The 22,090-nt window shown below is 39.8% G+C and overlaps 1 protein-coding gene across 2 annotated transcripts in view; it reads left to right on the top strand.

Moving 5' to 3' along the window:
* LOC128884636 (sodium/hydrogen exchanger 9B2) overlaps positions 1 to 21,869 on the top strand; it is a 96,266-nt gene extending 74,397 nt beyond the window's left edge. For both annotated transcript variants that reach the window (XM_054138144.1, XM_054138143.1), the window contains exons 5-6: positions 6,418 to 6,582; positions 17,454 to 21,869. In XM_054138144.1, coding sequence (XP_053994119.1) covers positions 6,418 to 6,582; positions 17,454 to 17,981 — 693 coding nt within the window. In that variant the 3' untranslated portion in view covers positions 17,982 to 21,869. The remainder of the gene's footprint in view (positions 1 to 6,417; positions 6,583 to 17,453) is intronic.
* The last annotated feature ends 221 nt before the right edge of the window (positions 21,870 to 22,090 follow it).

Here is a 22,090-nt window from a genome sequence, read left to right as displayed (position 1 = left end):
CCCTTCGTTAACTCATGTAACTCGTAACTTGAAGAAACCTGCAATTAATTTGTCTAACCAACTGTTTCCATGGCGTGATGAAGGTATCAATGAAAATTCATAGTTCTAATAGCTCTATAACTGTATAATACCTAAATTAATTGGGTTTATGGAGCTACTGTTGCGACATAACAATCTCGAACAGGCTCTGTATACCCTCCGTCTAGACTCGCTGAAACAGGGCTCTCTCATCGACTCTTAACAGGCTCATCGTATGACTCTCGTAACCTCTCCCATTGACAATCCTAAAACACACTAGACACTCGTAAGCACTCTTACCTCCACATATGTTCACCCTGCACACTTATAGTCACCACTCAGCCACCCTACACCTGCACGTATTCCTAAAAATCTTCCTTCTGAATATTTCAGTCACACTCTCTCTCTCGAAGAAGAAGAAGAATTCTTATGATATACAAGCTGGAGCGAAATCATAGTACAACCATAAAGGTGGTGGTTCTTCGTGCACATATGCATCAGAAATTTCGAATAAGATTTTGTCATGCGAGGTTTTAGGTTCTATAAAAGCCTTGGAAAGAAGATTGAGCACGCCTTGGCTGACATGTCTGACCATTACTCGGTATTTCTACTTGCGTTCGCGTTTCTAGATATCGATGGCAACCTTTTATTGTCTGTGTTGCAGATGTGTAGTCACTATTATAGTAATTTAATCAATTGCAGTAAATTACAGTAACCTACGAATTGAATAATTTGCGTAACTCCATATACAATTATAAATAAAAATCTTCTACGACAAATTTCGATTAAAAATCGAGCTCAAATCATTCTTCGCTTGTTTCGTATTCGTACTGAAAATGTTCTCGCAAGGAGGACGTAGAATTACTGTCCAATGGTGACGGAGAGTGACCCGTTTCAATCGAGACGCGCGTCTCGAACGCAGTAACCAATGGAGAATCGACGAAAGAATTTGATTTCGTCCACCGGAATGATTGCAAATGAAATTCACCCGTATTTTCGAAGACGTTTATTATATTTGTTCGAGACACTCGTCTAGCAAACGATTTCTCTTTCGTCCCTCGTCGGTGCCTTCGGTTTCCCGTCTGCAGGATATCGAAAGGTTTCGATAGGTTCGGGCGAGGAGAAATAAAACGGCGAGGTATCAGCTCGCTTTCTGTCTTTTCCATGGATTTCGAAAGGCAAAAATACGGACGGGAAACGAAATATCGTTTCGTCGTCGATTGCAATGCGTTTCTGTCGCCCCCAAAGGAAATGTGTCCTGCTTCGCTTGCGACACTCGCGGAGAAAATTTCGAATAAAAGTTACTCGATCGTTTCGTCCCGACGGACAATAATTAATTCTCAGAAACGTTTCTTTTTGAATTTAGTAACAACTTGGAGCGTAATCCTGGTTGGAACTGGTTACTTTAAAAAAAAGTTGAATTTTAAAAATGCAATATTTTTATTTATTATAATTTACGTTTGTTTCAAGTATACAGTTGTTCACTGTATACAGTTGTATCACCAATCCATCCCTTCGTACAACTATAAACAATCAATATTCCAATTTCATAAATTTAATTTCACATTCGAACAAAAGCAATAAGCATACCCGTCTGTTTCACCCTTCCAACTGCATGCGAGTTGCGTGCACTCTCTTAATCGCGACTGACGATTACCGGCGCAGGAGAATTCGATAGGAACTCGGGCCGCTCGAAGCTGCTCTGAATTTATTCCCGATTGAATAGACATTCCAGCGGGTGTATCGATTCCAGGCACGCGTCCCCGCCTCTTCCGTCTACGAATCTGCTTTTCGAAGAGCCCGCAATGCGTGCCACGGGTTTCCCGTGACGACAATAAAAAAAGTCGACTCCCTCAGCGGCGGGGATCGCAGTCGTGAAACGTCGAGGCGACTTACCGGAGCGAGATATCGCTTTCTTCGAGGCGAATATTCCGCGTAGGTTCGTGGCATCTGTAGCTACGTCCTGGAACGAACCGAGGATTATCGAGAAACGGATATCCGGATGGCGTAAGGGAATGCTCCGTGGTATTTTTCCCCTAGTTTCCGTCGCCTGTTCCACTCGAGTGTCCGATCGTTTTGTGATCCGATAATTAATTACCCCTCGCTTGTTTCCAACATGAGAATCCCTCGAAAACTTTGGTCACTTTGGGACTGAATTCTGACGAGGATGTCGTTCCAGTCTTCTTTGGGGGAAGTTTCTGAGAAGTTGGAATGGAGAAGCTTTTGACGCCCTGTTCAGTGAAGATGTTGCGGAAGGAGTTAGGGCTGGATTTGGTAGGTGCCATTGTGAAAGCAGCTTTCTTGAGGGTTTTCTAAGGTTATCGTCGTTTTGTAGGGATTCGTTTTGTTTGGAATTTTGTTTTTTAGGAAGTAAGGTCTTGTACAAAGTCTAATATTATAGAGGTATATAATATGAGAGTGTAGAAAATAAAACATCTTGAATAACTCAAAAAATTTAGTAATCATGATGGAATCGAGAGAGGATACAGAATTTCTCGAAAATGTCTTTATAATTGCAAATTTCCTGTAAGATCTTGAGTCAAGGAGGAAGACTGAAGAAGCTCCGAAACACTTTGTAAGACTGCAGTGTTTGGGAATCCTGAAAATTGTGTAAATTCTCGGAAGTCCTGAAAGGCTTCGAGGTCTCGAATGTCACGAACGCCTTGTTTGTCTCGAATATCTTTAAAATCTTGTATGCCTTGTAAGCCTTCGACCTCTTGAAATAGTTAAACATCTGAATATTTAAAGCTTGTTTGCTTTAAAAATTCGATAATTGACACTCCTACGTATAGAAACCTCGCAGAATTTTAAAGCCACAGAGGCCATCGAAAATTCTCTCGAGTTTCATAAGTTTTCGGAAAGCAGTTTCGGCAGACTCGTATCCCGGGTTGGGCGGGATTCGAATCGCCTCACTTCCATCACTACCGCGTCGTGTGAGTTTTACGATACGGAGTTGTCTTCGTTTTTCCCCTCTTTCCCATTCGTAATCGATCCCCGGCAAGAAACGCAGTCAGAAGGATTCGATTCCAATATCTATCGCCTTAGTTTTTCTCTCGCAAGTATCCTCTATGCATACGACCCCTCTTGGTTTTTGTTCTGCCGTAGTCGTTTTAGAAGCACGGAGAATTTATTGGCCCATTCGATCGGACCCTGCTACACGTTCCCGTTAACAATTCTTCAATGACAATTATGGAAATTTCTTCAAATTGTATATGTAATATTTTTTAACAAGAGAAACGTAATTTTATAACTAAAATTACATATTTGGGTGAAATAATACAATGAAAATTGAATCAATCGATAAAATTACCATTAAACAAATTTTACTGGCTGGAAGACGGATTATTTCTCTCAGATCGCCAACATCAGTGGCAAGCTTTATAACTCAGCGCACTGCACACGTACGCATCGGTCGTGGTCAGGGCGCAATATTCAGCGACTTACGGCAATATCGCGACGCATTTAGGAGAAGCCGCAGGATCACGTGTAACCGTGGCGACTGATCGCTACGAACACGTGCAGGTTACGTACGCGTCTGCGTGATTTGTGTGCGCACGAAAATCTCATAACGGCGTCCAGGCCAAACAACCGGTGAAACCCCGTGAAAACTGGAGACAGTGGCTTTCCACCCACGCTTGAAATACCATCCGGTTATGTCCTCTTTCTCCATATCCGGTTCCACCTTTTGTTCTCGGCGAATTCGTTATCGTCGCGATATTTTTAATTACAACTTCATCGATCAGGAATCTAATCCTCTCGGTATCCTCCCCCCCCTCTCTCTCTCTCTCTCTCTCTCCTATTACTGTGTGGCGGTAGCAAGTGGAAACGGGGGACGATCACGCCAAAGCGTTATTGAATTAAAGTTCAAACAGAATCTTGCGAAGGGTCTTCGATCCCTTCGAAGAAGAATGAAGAGAAAGAAAGGAGAGGGAAAGAAAACGATAGGAAGGTAGCAGCATCTTATTCCGTGCAGTTTCACAAAGTGCGGCTGACCCTTAACGACTCGCTCGTTAAAAGCGAGCGGATTTACCGTGGTTGCCGACGAAATTGCCTGGAGATGAAGCGAGAAACAAGACCAGAACGAAAAGAATTCAAAAGGACGAAGAAAAGAGGACGGGCTGCGAGTAGGACGACCACTTTGGAGGAGGTCAAGGTGAATAATCTAATTGTCGACGCGGATCCTTTCGACCTCTTTTAAACAAGATTAATCGAGCCCCGATTCTGGCCAGAACCGATCCGATTTCCTGTCGTGGTTACTCACGCGATTAAGCACTCTTCTACGTCGAATACCAAATAAGTCGATGTATCGAATGTTGAAATTTCATGAGATTTTAAAAGACTGTGATGGAAAACCATTAGTCGATATTCAAGAGCCATATGGGGATGTTAATTCGTTCATTTATTTGCTCCGTTTCAGCGAAAGTCTGGTAATTATTGAGATAACCACGTTACTGACGATTAGTCTACTTCACTGTGTGCTTTTTACACCGGTACGTTATTCTTTTCAACAGTTTTTTAAAAGCAAATAGTTTTCAAATAGCAGCCATTTATTTTAGCCGTTTTCAAATAGTTTTCAAAGAATAAAATAATACTGGGAAAAATGAATACCGTGTATTTAATTTAATATTGTATTAAAAACTTCCAATTAAAATTTAAAATCTGCAAACGAAGAGAAAACTGCTTGAAAGGATATTCTACGAGTATAAAAAGCAGACTAATTTTCTGCTAGAGTACACAGCAGATAAACGTGGAAATCCTTCAGAGAGAGAGCAGTAACCGAAATAGTCTCGTTTCCCTTTGAAACATTGAATGTTATGAAAATTTCAATATTGATAAGGAAAGGAAACCAGATGGATACGTATCAGAAAATCCTACTAGCCTCTCTCTTTATTCATATTTCACGGTGGGCGAAAGGTGGAACAGTATTTGCTGGTTCCTCCTGTGTACATACGTTGCTTAAAGTTCCCTCTGTCCAAGTTTCCATCGATTCCATCGAACGAGCAGGTACAAGTGTGTGCGCGGCAGCGCAATGTACTTCGCGCAGAGCTTGCAATCCGTTTCCATTTACAGGAAAATGGAAATTCGCCTCGCAGGAACTTATTAAATGCGTTCGTTTCATGGCGATTTATTTTTGATCTCGTGCAAATCGTTTTTGCAGATATATCGCTTATTTTTACAACTAGGTCACAACTGAAAGCTTTATATTTGAAAACATCCTTGGTATTATCACCTTTTTTCTATCAATTTCGAGCTTCCACGTAATGTTATTTTTGATCGAAAATTATATTTCAAAAACACTCGTTATTAATTCTATATTTTTCCAATTTTTTCTATTTCTTCTTCTACTCGTTAATTATCTTGAATAAAATTGCAAGAACCTAAAGAGAGTTCTCTGGAACGTATTTAATTAATATTTTCCTACAACTTCGATAAACTTGAGCCAATAAATGGCTGCTTCTTTCATGATATTCTATCGGGTCATTAAACGGTGCTTTATCTATCTCCAAGGATCTCTTACGCTTTTTATCAGATTAAGGTAATTTATGTTTGGAGAAGTAGTACATCAAGTGGAACTGACAATATTAGAATTAATGGAGGGTTTCCCTTTTTCTACATTTCCTGCAGCTGTCAGGAATTTGAGTTAGTAGTACGTGACGATAAATCATTGTGAAACTTTTCTTCCTTGGACACTTTCGATTTGAACATATGCTTTCAGAACCGTAAGAACCTAATCGACGATTATTCAAGGAAAAAATTCTATGTATATTTAATTCAGCTTCGTTCATTTTGTGAAGTAATTTCATTCTTTGCGCCGTGAGAATACCTTTTAGGACTCTAATATGGCGACAAGTGTGTTCCATGCAAATCATACTTGCATAATATTACTACTTCGCATTGGTGGCGCGCAGAGATATTCAGAATTCATTATGCGGCACAAAATAGATTCGAGAACGTTTCAAATTGAAAATTATAAGATCTTGAATGACGACAAATTAAAATTATCAAGGGTTCAAATTTTCCATATTTATTGAGCGTTGATTAAAAAAATAAGTTTCACCTTGATTTGCAGTAAGATTCAGTTTTAATTCGTTCTTGTCACGAAGCTGACTCACCCCACTTTCAAGATCAACTCGATACAATTTTTTTCTGCAAACAACTTGCAAGGCATTTACTTTGGTATTTCAAGTTTAGATTAAGACGTATACGTCATCTTGTGAAAAAAACTAAAATTATTTTGTAAAATGTCGATATATTAGCATTGGACCTGAAAGTCACACGGGACCATTAGAGGGTTAATCCACAGGAATCGTTAGTCAGCGTTTCAATAAGGTTGAGCCACGGTTTAGCGATCGTGGTCATAACCCGATCTAATCGATCGTTCAATTCGTAACGTTTCAGCCGTTCATGGTGCCCATGAGAGTACTGATGTTATTAGGAGGTGGACTGCTGGCGGTGTTTGGAAGCGAGGCGATCGAGCTCGGGGGCGCCGGACCCTTGGCAGTGGTTGCGGCCGCCTTTATCAGCTGCTACTTCTGGCAGAAACAGGGCTGGGAAGTCGACGACGTAAGTACATTTCCACCTGTGCGATGATAAATTCAACGGAGTGACTCTTTAATCCTTGAGCGACGACGTGTGCGCGCGGAAAGTGCAAAATTATTTAAATTGACATAGGAACGTTGATTAAGGGAACCTCGGTGTTTCCACGTCGAGTGCTTCATTTGGGATGCTGGCTGTAACGTAAAATAATCCTAAGGGGTTGGAATTTCCTAAATGAAATTATAAGGAGAATCTTGGTAAAATAAGTACAGAATGAGGCAATATGTTACAAGTGTTATTAATCCTGAAATTAAATTATTTCAGTTAAACAGTCGATGAAATGGCTTTAAACGAAACTAGCGATGTTCGTGATATGCTTTGTACGTTTTACTTGTACTTTGCAAACATTCGCAGTGTAAAATTATAATTACATGTGAATTAGTAATTAACGTCGTGTCGTTGAATTTAATGTCACTAGATTATTGAACGAAGGATCGCGGTAATCTGATTAGTATGCTAGTAAATTATTTAGAACTTATCTACCGCAGCACTCACCTAAAATTACGGCTCATTAATTATTTCACGATATACTGTGTGATAATACCTTATCTTAACAATTAATGTTTTATTTACATTTTGAGAGAGAAATCAATCGAATCTAATCTAAATGTCCCCTCTAAGGGAATAACGAGCAACAATTGGAGAATTCCGCATGTCTGCCATTATGATCAGAATTCAAGACTCGACTAGAATTTCAAGCTTCGCTCTCTAACTTTACTTATACCGCAACAAGCTTCGATCTTATTGTTAGTCCTTCTCTACCGCGACAACCTTTAGTTTCGAAACGACAATACCCACTTCGTAACCACCTGCAGAGGCAAAACGTCTAACGTGGCCTCAGTGTTGCGTTAAATTACGTCTAAGTCAGCATTTTGCAACCGTCTTGTTTCAGGACTTGGATACGAGGAAGGCAAACTGGGTAACTGGAGAGATATATCATTGTCTCCTATTGTCTTTCTTACGAGTTCCATGTCACCCTTGTTGCTTAGAATCGTTCTATTCTCAACGTTTTATGTGTCGATCGAATAATGTTGCAGGTAGGCTTAACATTGTGTTTAGAATGTTCAGAAATGAATTATGAACACATGGTAAACGGTTCAATTGTAAACTAGAAATGATATCGCGGTGTATTAAAGTAACGACTGCATCGACAATATTAATTTTTAATTCGTAATTGAGAGTAAACCGCGTCCCATTGTTATTTTGCACTCCGTTGTTTCTGTTGCTGACAAATCAGATTCACCGGATACTTGTTAATGACGTAAAACGTAATAATGTTACGAACGCGCCAGGAATCGCGGAAGTGGGCAAACGGGATAGTAATCTGCCATTTCTAGCGAATGAACGTTCCCCGTGTATGTTTATTCCCGTCGCTAATTAACAGCATTTTATACGCTCGAAATGTCATCCCCCGTGTGGTGTTATATATATTCTCCCCCTGGATATCAATGATTATTCGAATGCGCAGCACGACTACTCGCTGATTAGATTACTGTACCTGTGAAAGTGAAATCTCTTGTTTCGTGCTAAATACACGATAAATGATGATATATTAGTCTGGCTAGCCTAATTAAATTTGCAGAGTTTGTTTAGCAAAACATAGCAAATAAACGTGGAGGATTGAATGGACGTTGAATGTTTGCTTGCTTAGAAATATTTGTCTATTTCTCGTTATTGTTATCGATTAGACTCTTTGTGAATAAATTTACTATCAGTGAGGTTATTGCGCTCTTCGCTATATCTGTACTTCGATTTAAAAACAGAAACGAGTCACATAGATTTAGACAATTTAGAAAGGCTAATTACGAAGACGTTGAATTTCCGTCAACGGTATCCTCCTTTCGTTTATTTACTGCTACTACGAAAAGCGTTCCGGATGACAGGCTGTCGCCATTTTCCCGCAGCGTTTTAGTTCCAATAAACCGGCTGCACTGAGTGAAAAGCACCCTGTCTCTTATCGTTGACCCCCATAACTCGAACGAAAAGTACGTCGCCGGTTACTGGTAGTCTCATAACACCGGACGTGTTAATATTTACCGCTGTTTACTCATAAATCCTTCGACTTCGAGACTTAGCACGTATCCCATGTCGCGGTGACGATCGATATCGAAATTCGATTCTAGTTTTATATATCGTAATTCGATTCTAGTTTTATATATCGTTTATGGATTCGTAGCATCCAGATCAATCTCCGGACTCGAAAATTGATTTTTCCATGTTGCATCGTCTTTTTCGAGACACCTCATATTCCGTGCAAAACAACAAAAGGGATATATTGTTCCTGAATATTAAGATAGAACAAATCGTAACTCGTATCTTCATACACACTATTTTATATTTGTCGTCAATGCATAAATATCCACGAACTTGTAACGAGAGATTTAAATGAAAAACAATACACCCCATTTGCTTTATTCAGTTATTGCAGTGAAAAATAATCTACTCTACGCCAACTATTACTCTCTTATCGACTGTAACAGGATTTAGTGATCGTTTCGAATACTCGTATTTGTTTATGAAATACTCGCGAAAGGCAGTCGTTACTTCCATGTCGCATTTATCGTGGCGAGCCTGTCCCCTCTTGCCCCTCTTTCAGTTTTATTGTTCTGGCGCTAGTTTACGACGTACTAGTGTAAATTGAAACCCATCAAAATTTCCAGGCAAAATGATTCTGCTGCTGGTTATCGATAAAAGGAGCATGACACCCGAAGTAGGAATAGGTTCGTTGAATTCTCATCAAATCTTAAACGACAATTTTTAAATTACGACCGAGGAGGCACATTAACATCCCTCAAAGAAATATTAATTTACCCAGTAATAGAGTATAAACAATACTTCGCACCGAACCAATGAAAACTTATCCAAACTACTGCCCAATGGAAAAAACATTGCAAATTAATTCTTATGTATTCGTCATCGACGATTCAAATAGGATTCAGCCAGTGTCTAGCGTGGTTGGAGCACAATCGAACGCGAACAGTCGCGCTATGTCGCTATTGATGGAGAATCGCTTCGAATGTAACGCCACGCAACCTTAACGCGTCTCCAATCCTCCGTCTCGGTATTGGAATATGGAAATATACCGATGGCTCGCGTGCGCGTTCGAAATAGCTGAAATTCGCACGTCGCTCACCGCCCTCCGATATTTACTGTCGCTGTTTACCTGCAATCCAGATTACGTAACGTATCTTCCTCCGTGTTGATTTATTTAATTTAATTCCGCACGATCCCCGTATCATGAGCTACGTGATCCTTTATATATATATCACTGCGACGGCAATCCTGCCGATATTGTTCGCCGGGACGCCGAATCGTTAAAGGCGTTCACGTGATCCACGGTATCAATAAGCAATTTGCGTGCGCGGATAATTGGCTGGTGTTTTCTCATGATTCGGATGAGCTGCTCGGAAAACAGCCGACGAAAATTTGTGGTTGTATTCGGTGCGTGCCGAAACAATATTTATGGAATAACGGACTTCTACGAGCGCAGTAGATATATCTCCTCGGGTTTGCGTGATTTATAATGTCGGGTGTTTCGAATGCGACGAACTGTGGACTCCTGAATTTTATGGTGCTTATATGCGACTTATAACGATAAATTAATCACTTACAAATAATCGAACACAAAGCCACAGAAACAATTTCTATCTCTAGTAAACACTCAAATGCTCCAAGCATATGAATACCATTTGCATACACGCTATCCTTACAGATAAAAAGCATTTCAACCGTGAAAAGCCGTGTTCGGTAAGTTAATCAATTCGATCTAACACAGATTCGATCACGCCGCGGAATCAAGCACACAAGCTGTGCCTCCCGTTTGACGTGAAGCGACGCCATAGCGCTAAAAGCTCGGGATGCTATCGAAATTAGGATAGCACGGAACGTGAATGTTTAATAAGCGTATAGAATAAGCAAATCCCCTGCCTCGCTAGGATTCCATTTTCCGGTCGATATCGTGGCCAAAGTTTAACGCGTTTCCGTGGGTAGCTGCCGAAATTGCTGCTGATAGAAACTTGATTGAAAAACTTGAGTCCCTCGGGAGTGGCTGAAATTTTCGATTGTTTTTGTTTTACTTTTTTCTTCGGGGAACGCTCGTCCATTTCGGTGGTTTCGTGGGTTAATTGCGGGCTACCAGCGCCGGTACACCATCGGAGAACCGTGACTTTTCGGATTTAATTAGAGTCTACCGTACAGATCAAAGAACGACCCTCGTGTCTCCACTGCTTTTTCTCTATCCTTTTCTCTCTCGCTCCTGTTACGTTGCAGGGGGTGTAAACTCTGATGAAAGGACAAATGGCCTTGGACGTTTTTGAGTTGGACCGAAATGCAAGAACAGGGCTGCTTGAACGGTGAAATGCGAGAATAGGGATGATCGTGTTACGTTTTAAAAGAGAGTGCACGAAGAGAGTTGGTCTAATCCAGAGCGTAACGTCCATCTCCTTGCAGCTGGGAATTCCGTGCTCTTAAAAGAGTAGTTGTTATACATCCTCGTGAAACTAGTTTGAAAATTTAAAAACTGGATTAGCAACATTTCCTTTAAAATTCACACTGAAAATGATTGGAATAAGGAATTAGAAACACATCGACCCGCTCCATACTATTTCCAAAGAAACAGTGGTACGCATAAGAAGCACTCGTTTTGATCTTAACAAACAAGAATGTTCCGAATGACAAATCTGATAAATAACAAGTTAATCTCGATCTCGCCAATTTTTCATCAGCTTATCACGCTTCCCCTATCTTCTTTTTTATTTTTACCTACCCGTGGCACGATTCTCAACCCCTCGTGTAATAACTTCAAAAAGGAAGCTTCCTCGCAGGAAACGTAAACAAAACGATGCAAATATCCGCGCAATATATTTGTCTCCCCGCGGTTCTACCTCTCTGGGTGGCCCCTCTTCAAACAAGCCCACAGCGTTAAACGCTCGACTCGTCGCGGGCAAACTCCGAAGAAATCCGTAGGAAAAACAGTCTGCGTCGCGTCTTCCTCGACGTACGCAGAAATCCGATCGGATCCGACCGGATAAATTGTCTATTTGCGTGGAAAAAATAGCTGACGAGCCGCGGGGGCCAAGCTGGCGGAATGTCCGACAGGAAATGGCGGAGGAAGGACGTTAGTCGTTGCAGTTACCGTTGCGCTACAAGTTACAACCGGGGACGGGTAGCCCCTTTCCTTCCCTTATCTCAAACTCAACGAGTAACTACCGCAAACTAAGTTTACCTCCATTTACGTGGTCGCTAAAAGCAACGGCGAGGGGGCTAGGGAGGGGGTCATCGGTCCGTGCATCCGTCGTCAACGCGAGGAACGCGGATAGACGATTGTATTCAAATTCGCCTCACCCTTTACGCAGCCAAGATCCGTTTTCGGAGTTTGACGAATTCCCTTCAACTTCCGCGCACGGGGAGGAACACCACAAACCCTCCCCCTCCTCCCTACCTCCCGCTTTCCAGCGCATCGAGCTAAATATGTTAATCTTGCGAGCGTTCGACGGCGTTCGCATTGGGAAATCGCGTTGGGGTATCCAATTTGGACACGTACGGGACAAACACGGACAATTTCACCCGGTGGTTAATTCCGCGATGATCTGAACGAAGCTATTGGAGGGTGTTCAAGAACGAGATTTGGAGCGATCGGACAACAGATATGGAGGTAGAGGGGGAGTAATTTTAATTCATATCGAATTTCTAAATTTTGTATTCGGATTAAGGATCAGCCGCACCAAAATCACCTGTATAGCAAATTCTCAAAATTATTCGAAAGTGGCGTCGATCGCGATCGGTCGACAGTGTGGGTGAAAACTCCCCGCGCAAACATGCGAGTGCCACGAACAGTAATTGGTTATCCTTCCAAAGTCTGTTAGTCTTCCTAACGAGGGAGTATCGAAACGAAACAGTGTCAACTTGTTCCTCTGGTCTAATTAAAACTTTCAGCCCCACCGGATTGCTTTATTTTTTTCGGACATTCCCGCGAAAAATGAAATAAATCTCTTTAAAAGGGGGTCACCGAAACGCGTTTCCCGTCCTTTATTTTATACAGCGTTGTTAAATTCTGTTCTGAGCGAATGCACCTTCCGCTGTGCAAATGTGTTTCCTTGTGGCACAGGTGTTTGGCCTGGATGCGCCGCTAGGTACACCACCGAGTATTCAGGGCACCGAATGCAACCGAGTTTATGATGGAGGCGGGACTGTCTTACTGTTTCAAAGAATATATATGTATATATAGTTAGTTAGTTTTGCATGCTCGCAAGCTGTACTTAGTTTATAGTTCGACATGTCGAAATATTATTCAGGGTCTACTAAAATTCGGCTTCTTGCGCTCGTTACGAATCGATGTTGCATAGCCTCGCGCACCTCGTTTCCAAGGCTAATGGGCGGAAGTGTAAGAACGACCGTGGCAGGATTAGCGGTCTGGTTTCCTTTAATTAGGATCCCATGCAATCTGGAGGATAAAGAAGAGTTTCGGTTTCTTTTAACTTAATCCTAGTGCTGATAAGAGTGAGGCTTTTTGAAGGAAATCTTGGGGAAACGTCTCTGCATTATTCAAAACAATATATTTCAGTTATGGAGTACCCTTTTATTTTAGGTAAATAGATTACGCATTTGTATCGAATCTTGGCGGCCAAGGCAAAACGCTTTAAATTTGCCTGCCAGTAAATGGGTCGATCAAATTTCCAAATTGTCAAAGTTATAACCTTAGTTCATACTATAATCACATTCATAATGAATAGAACGAAATCAGTTTTCATTAACTTCGAAACGCATTCAACAAGACGGATGTAAATTTAATAGAATCTTGTATCCATCTTTATAAATAAATGTACCAAATTTAAAAAGTTCGTGTCAAGTACGTCAGCTGCAAAAAATCATAAACGATGCCTTGAAACTGATTAAAAAGTTTAACTTAAAAGAATGTACGCTTTTAAAATTTGTATCAGAACCATGAATAAGTAAGCCTCGAAGGAACACTCTTTATAACAAAACTGGCTCTCAAGTAGAAGAATTTTGATTTGAGTAATTATTTAAACAAGAAGTTATTCGTTATTTAAAAGTTTAAATAAAGGGAGAAATAATTTTATACTTGATCATTTCTAGATATTTAAATAGAAATTAACATTCTAAATTTCAGTGGAGCCAGTCTATTCGTTCTGTACCGTCACTCGAGAGTATAAGGTACATTCGATGAACTGTTTTTATGTCTGTTATATTTTTAGTGAGCTACTCTCTCCATTTCACGATTATTAAGTTTAGCGGAAAGTGGTGTTACGAGGGAAGCAAATTTTTGGACGTATCCGAATGAAAGAGGTTACCACGTTAAATTTTAGTGGAGAGAATACATTAGTTTTATGTTGATATTTGAAATTTTAATTCAGATTTTCAGTGTGCTCGGTTTCATTTCACTAAAACTAGCAAAACGCGCTTCGTTAGAATTACGAAGCAGCTGAATTTTTAGCATACTTAAGGGAAAGCAATTAACATTCCAAATATTTGACCACTTTATTGGTCAAATATTTTAGGTTTGTGCTTCCGTAATTTGACGTTTGAAATTTTTACATTAATCTTCATTCTTTTGATCATAGGAGATCGGAAATTAATTAATATCTCGTGTAGCAAGTTAATTGGTCGATATTATGTTTGTCTGTAGGTATTATTATGAATAATATCCACAGATTAATAATGCGAAAGTAATTAACGCTGTAGATGGTAATTTGTCTCGTACGACTTGGAAATTCCAACTTTGATTGATTTTGCAATACCCATTGTGCGACATTTCCTTTGTTTGGCTTTAGCAAAATTGCCGACTACGATATTTAACCAAATTCAATTAGCGTTACGAATATTAATTGAACATGTTCGATTAATTCAATTACTCGCATTTATATAGAAATATGTCACATTTTCGTTCAGGTTAATTTTCGTAGAATGAACCTAATTTGAACATTCTCTCAAAATCACATGGATCGAAAAATTTATCTTTGAAAATCAATTCATCGTTAAAAGAATTGCAGATGTCGACGTAATACTGATTCAAAGTGCACCCATGGCCCAGAAAACAGGAAAAAGGTTAAGAGCAAGCCGGTATAAACTTTATAGCTACTAAACTTTCAAACGTCCATATCTCTGGCAATTTTACGAACTCGCTCTTAATATTCTCGAGACACATTTTTAACAGTCCCAATTTTAGGAAAACGTAATAATTTTGAATCAATTTTCCAGTGGTACAAATCAAATAGAAGGGAATGTAGAAAAATATATTCCAATCTAAATCTAGGAGATAAAATCACAGCTCGCGATCGCGTCGTTTCGTGTGTCCACGCTCGCCTCGCGTGTAATTAACAGAGAGGAAACTCGGGAGGGGGGAGGATTCCTCTTTTGCTAGAAGATCGGTAAATAAGCAATTTTACACGATAACGCATCTGCGCATAAGCGCAAGAGTTGACGAGGACAGTTAGAAGCCGGCCAGAACGCGAGAGGCAAAGCGGGCACGATCGACAGAGAATGGGAGCGGTTCGTAATTAAGTAGTGGAGGTTATATAATGAAGTTCTCCTTCCTCGAACGACGATCGATTTCATTAATTATGCGAAATACCGAGGGTTGCTCCGGTTACAGGTCGCACTGAAAGCGCTCGCGGAAGTGCTCCCGGTAAGACAGAGGGGTAAAAAAAGAAAAAAGAAAATGGAAAGGAGCGAAAGGCTGGCTGGGCGGCGCATTCGGCTGGGTTTTCATGGTCAAAGGGGAAAAGGAACGGGGGAGGGGGGAGGGGGAAGGAGCAGAAAGAAACTCACGATTCGGCGGAAACGGAAAGAACTTGCAACCTCTAATTAACTTATTCGATCGGGTCGCGTTAATTAATGCATGTCGACCGTAGAAGCGATGCAATTCAATTACGTGAAATCAGCCGGCGCTTGGGATTGTGTCTGAGCTTAATGCGGACACACGATGTTGTGGGGACCCGCTCTTATCTTGGGGTAGAATTATATTTCGGTTTCCAAACAGTCGACTCCGTCGATTTCGGGGTTCGAGCTTGATTCGGACTGTCCTCTTGGAATGGCGGTGGGTTACTGAATCCTGGGAGGTTCGGTGAAGTATTCGGGATGGTGTGTTATAGTTAACTTGTATGTTAACTCTAGACATAGATTATGGGACGTAGGTAGACTCGTATCTGTTATATGTAGTAATGTGGATAAATGTATGGGATGGTTTAAATTAGGTTTAGAAAAAGATATCTGATATGTAGTAGATGCATTGTTCTTAAAATGAATTAAATAATCTACCCAAGCTCGGCATCGATTGGTCGTTTGTTCGACTCGGAACGCAGTATGAGTGCAAACAATTAACCGGTAATTACTGAGCAGTAATTACGATACGTTCAATAATATTTATGATGACATTATTGTCCCCTTTCGTAGCAATTTATGATTGTCGATTATAGTGGCATGTAGGTGATGCCAGCCACACTGTGTTCACAATATACAACGTAATAAACGATATAATGTATCGGTATAGGGTAGATAATATAACTCACCTTTATGTTATCAGTACCAACTAAAAGATTTTTAATGCTATCACGGTATATAGTAAATAAAATTTATATCTATGGATCACATATTAATTCTGGTGATAAATACGACTTTAAAATTTTAACTTACAGCATTAGACAACAACAAGAATTCAAGCACTCCTCTTAACGCTCTTCAAACATTCAAACTTGGCGTACCTGTATTATTCGTAAATTATTATGGGTGAACTTCTAGCAAAGATCGTTACTGTTACGAGGTACGGTTAACTTCGATAATCCTCTCGATGGACGATATTCGTTATTGAGGGCTCATTTACTTGTTTTAATGCTTCGAGGCGACACGAGGAAGGCGCCACTGCGTTAGTGGCGATATTAGTGGTGTTGATTTACAACGAGAAAAAGTGAGGTCGTTAAGTCGGGGTTATTAAGTAAGGCAATATCTACGGTGAGATATTAATGATATTGACGGCCTCTTATAACTGGTTGGTGAGGTGTCAGCGGCGAGGGGATGAAGAATAATGACACCACCCTGAGTGAGGTGATTGTATCGCGTGATACAGCCTAGGAGCGTAACTTGTAACAGATTCGAAGCCTAGTGTCTGCAATACGAGACTTTAATTATCAATCGAAGCACTGTCGAGCAATTTTTATTCTGATTAATTTTAAGGAAAGTTAATACAGGCACAAGCATTATTTATATTTATTTTCATTATTGATTTTGTTATAGAGAAGTAGAACTGTCAACAATTTTCGACAGAAGTTACACGTACGCTGGATGATATTCTGAAAAAAAGGATTTCCGTATAAGCTATCGTCGTTCTACGTGAACTTTTCTGTTTTTCCCATTTTTCACGATACGATCGTTGCACGCTTAGACCATGTCACCGCTACAACGGCAATAGTGTCGCATAAGAGGATTAGTCCCCAGTGGGCTGTCCGTGTAGTGTGTTTGTCTGGTAGCAAATGGCACAGTACCTGTCGATCGAATATCGAAAACTCGAAAACTTGGACATCGTAAATTCTCGACAAAATTCGAAGTCAACGACCGCACCTGTGCACGTGAAATATTTTGTTCGATAATTAAATAGAAATACATTTACGACAGATCTTACCCAAGCATCCATTAAACTATGAAACTGTAGTAATAATATATGCGCATTACTAATTTATTTAAAAATCTGTTTAAATATATGGACTTATATTCTATATATTGTCGGTACAATAATTGTACAATAATAATATTGTACAAAGTATATTTTCAATTGCACCTGGCCAGAAGCTTCAACCATCCCTAACCACAGCAATCCTCTGTTGCAGAACCCAGTGGCAACCGCCTTCGAGATATTCTGGATGATCTTCGAGCCGATCCTGTTCGCCGTGACGGGCGCCCAGATCAAAATCGACGAGTTAGATGGAAGAACCGTCTATCTAGCCATTGGCTGTCTGCTAACTGCCATCATCATCCGTATAGGAACGACCATTCTCGTTGGAATTCGTTCGAAGCTGAACCTGAAAGAGAAGATTTTCATCGCCTTCGCCTGCATGGCCAAGGCCACCGTCCAAGCTGCCCTGGCGCCGACCACGTTGGACAAGGTCGACCCCAACGACCCCGTCCAGATGATGTACGCGGAAACGGTGGTGACCATGTGCGTGCTATCCATCCTGCTCACCGCCCCCGCAGGTGCCATAATTATCACCCTGTCGGGGCCTAAGCTCCTGACGAAGACAACAACGCCGGTCGCGCCTCCAGAGGCATGGAAGGCGCGCAGACCCTCCATTCGCGACATCTCCATCATCAACGAGGACCCAGACCTCGAGGAGACCGCAAACGAGAGGAAACCCTGAAGCGGACGTGCTCCATGTTTTCAGTCGAACGTGACTGTTTTACCTTATCCGTATCGAGGGCTTGCAACGTGCACTGCGAAAGAATATTCGGCGAGTCTCCATCGAAGATTCTCCCCGGTACTTTATCTGCTTATTTCGAATATTCGTTTCTGTGTACGAGGGTGTCGGTGGAGGCTTGCGAGAGACGATTGGGAATTGGGTAAATGAAAAGAGTCGGTGTGGGGGATTCTCGAGATCTTAGCGAGCATACTGCAGAGAAAGTCTCGTTAAAATGGCTCGGACGCGCAATTCTTTCTGGGGAAATCGTTCAAGGTGGAGAAAATATTTGAAGAAACTCCACCAAGGACTCTATCAGCATCCTTTTACTTTGAATATTTGTTGATGATTGGGAATTGAGTAAATGAGAAGAGTTGGTGTGGGGGATTCTCGAGATCTTAGCTAGCATACCGCGGACAGAGTCTCGTTAAAATGTCCCAAACGCGCAATTCTTTCTGACAAATCGTTCAGTTCTTGGTGTATCGCAATATAATCATGTTCCTTATTTCAATGAAGATCTTGCACCCTGAACCACAGAATTCATTTTGTACAGCAACAGATATAGTAAAAGAAGTCCCAGTTTATCTGACAGCCTTGGAAGTATACGTACTCTATCGAAGTCTGAATCGATTTGATTGGAGACGTTTGAAACAGAGAATCTCCAACGATGATTTTGCCATTTGTATTTTACCCTCCCCATCCTGAATATTCGTTGCTCCTCCATTCTTACAATAATATAGATGGAGACGGGTTTTTGATGAGGTCTGAAGTTGTTTGAATGTTAATTCTTGGTATACGAATCTGTCCTGTTGTAGTATTATTACAGTTTGTGTCGTCAATGTTTTCAACGGCCAATGTTCCTATTATCGGGTATCGTTCCAGTACAGGGTGAGTAACCAGCTTTGTTCGATCTGAATATCTCTGCTATCATAAATATTAGGCAGAAATTGAAGTAGCAGACAAAGGTATTTCAAAGTCGACTTAATTCAGATATTAGTGAAGTATATATGTGTTTCGTTGCGATACATTCATTTAAAGTATAAGAATTTGTTGTGAGATAAATACTTGCTTTACATGTATAAAGGTATATTGTAGTATAGTGATGACATATTACAAGGATCTTTATCTTATCTTATAATTCAGTAGAGTAATGAATTCTGAGGGAAAAAGAATCAGAGCACACGTATTGTAAATATAATAAGTTCTGAGATATTCAAGTTTTAAGTTAGTGTTTAGAGTGCTTAACCCTCAGTTGGTGTGGTGTCAGTATCATTACATTACGACCCTATTAGGTAGAAAACGATTTAACATACACGAAATAAACAATGTTATAGTTTATTCATTTTTTGTAGATTTGCATTTCATATTAGATATGAAAAGTTACGTTAGCGTAAATATTCTACACCACGAAGAATCTTTTAAATACTATTTTACAATAATTTTAGAATGAAACGCTTCTTAGGATTTGCGATAATCAAACAATCCTGAACGAACTTTGTTCCACTGTCTAAAATAGTAGCGATATCTCAGATGTTCGACGTTGGTGATACACCCTGTATACTTACGCTGACGTTGCCGGTCCCAAGGATTAAAAAGCACGTTGATATCAAGCATTCGTTTTCAAGTTTTATCGTTCGTTGCAGATCGCTGACCTATCACTCCGCGAGTGATCCAAATTGGTTTATTTAATTGTCTCTGCCTTATAAAAAAGATCCGTCGAGAAGATTTGCCCATTGATCTGGAACGTAGAGGAACGTATACAGGGTAGAGCACTTGAAATAGGTCACCTGTATACCTCGTTTATTTATAAGGATAAGAAAGAATATTCGAGGCTAAAGTTTCTTGGTTTTAGATGTATAAGGTATCCGTGTCGTTTTTCTTCTGAAAATCGAAAATCGTGGAGACCATTGGATCCGTGTTTTCAATTATTCTGGTCGAAGCCAGAATAAATTGAGGAGAACCGTTTGTAATAAATAACGCATAATCTAGGAAAAGAAGATTCATTCTTTATTTTTTCCCATATTAAAGAAAAATTAAGAGGATATATACGATATTAGGGACAAATTAATGACCTTGATACATCTCCCTTAAACAAAAGAAAATATTATTACCACACAGTGTTCACTATGAAATTAGACAATTCTCCCTCAAACATCCTGTCTATTTTTAGAAATAAGCCTGGCTGCACGGCTGACCTGTTTTAAACGCTCCATCTTGTATATAACGACAAAGTGTAGTTGAACATCGGCGTGTCTTTAGGCACGAAATGCCAGCAAAACGTCTCCATAATGTTCCATAGACAGGCGACCTACGCCTGGAAACCTCGAGCGATAATTGAACAATTTGTCTGCGAGCTTCATTGTCTGGATGGGAAATCTTGCCCCGGTTAGAGATTTCGGAACAATGGCTTTGGCATGCGTTTATTTTCGAGGTTATTAGTCGCATGTGTTTCGTTCAAAGGATGCCACAAATGAACAAATAAATGGAAAGAGTGTTGTATCGATTCTCGACCCATTTATGCCTGAAGCAAAAACTTGGGATTATGCGAGGAGAACAAATTTTAACATTTGGGTAAATAATCGTTGGGATAAGAGCTTAATTCCATAAATATATTTAATATAATTATAGTCTAACGAATTATGGTAAATTCAGCATTTGGACAAGTGTGATATTAACGTGTATGTGAATACATTAATAGTACTGATACCTTTATTCACAAATACTCCATGTGGATATAAAGAAAAATTTTTTATGAATATTTTTTTAGAAGTAGATTATAATGTAGAACGCAAGGCATAAATGGGTTGGTTTAGTATGAAATACTAAAAAAGGATAATGCTTGAATCAGTTTTTAAAATTCGGTGATTAGGTGTAGACTAGTTAACATTTAAGAATTAATGCATATGTCGAAATAAGTTTACGATGAACTAACGATTACCTTTGATAGCTGTTTAAGGTTGTACATTCCTACCTAATAATCCTTGTTTGGTGTCAAAGAAAACACATCAAATGTATGCAGAATCATAATAATATTAATATTTTATTTTGCATAAGTGCACTATTTTTTCATAAGTTTAGCATGTAGTTTTCATATTTACGTCCACTATGAATGCATATAATCAGCAATTTACCGCTGTGCCTTTTCGTGAAAGACTTGACAAGTTTAATTATCTCGGGAAGACTTGTATAAAGAATGATTGGTTTTTAAAAATGATATCAACGACACGAAAAGAGTGTTTTTAAATTTAACGAGTGAAACGATGGAGAGTAATTACGGGAATTAATTAACGAGAGATTTTTCAGAGGCCAAGAAGAAAAATTGGAGAACGTCCTTATCTAATATTTAACGACTCGAAATCCTGACGATCTCTATCAACTGACAGTTTTCTTGCCCCTTTGTAAGATTTATTAAAAAGAAGTTTGATTCGATTAAATAACTCTTATTTATATTCGAATATACCGCTTTTGACGAAAAATGTAATCGATACATATCCATACGTTACACAGACATTGTACACTTTTTTGTAAAATCGTTTTGACGCACCCTATTGTAATTTAGAAACGCGACGAGCGAGTGAGTGTGAATACTTGTACATATTTTGTGGCCGTATAATTAGCCCTGAATGCGAGACTATGAAAGCAATACGCAAGAGCCAGCGAATTGATTAATCGATCGGTCGAAACTTTCAGCAAGGAGCATCTGCGCGTAAATTAATCGATTAATTAATTAGCTCGAGAGTGCTCTTGCAATCACTTTGCCAGAGAGGAGAGGATGACTGTATAAGAACAGAGTCTTACTATTTGAGACTAATACATACTGTATGTGTATTAAAGATAATAATTAGTTATTAATCGTGTCGTCTCCTTTCATTTTTCGATAGTTGTAGCGTTACACTTTCTATTTAAAAAGTCATATTAGTTTCTGTTTAAATTTCTGTTTAAATTAACTCCCAGAACTTTTCAGAAGGAAATTAGTTTGGAATCGAGTACTGTAATTTCATTCGGTGGAAAGTTTCTCTATTAAACGAATAAAATAAAAAAAAAAAGTGAAAGAAGATGTCCACTGGAGAGAC

The sequence above is a fragment of the Hylaeus volcanicus genome, chromosome 1, assembly GCF_026283585.1.
Source record: "Hylaeus volcanicus isolate JK05 chromosome 1, UHH_iyHylVolc1.0_haploid, whole genome shotgun sequence".
In the NCBI taxonomy this organism is placed as follows: Eukaryota; Metazoa; Arthropoda; class Insecta; order Hymenoptera; family Colletidae; genus Hylaeus; species Hylaeus volcanicus.
The sequence above is the reverse complement of the archived record's forward strand: the minus strand, read 5'-3'. Positions and strand labels throughout refer to the sequence as shown.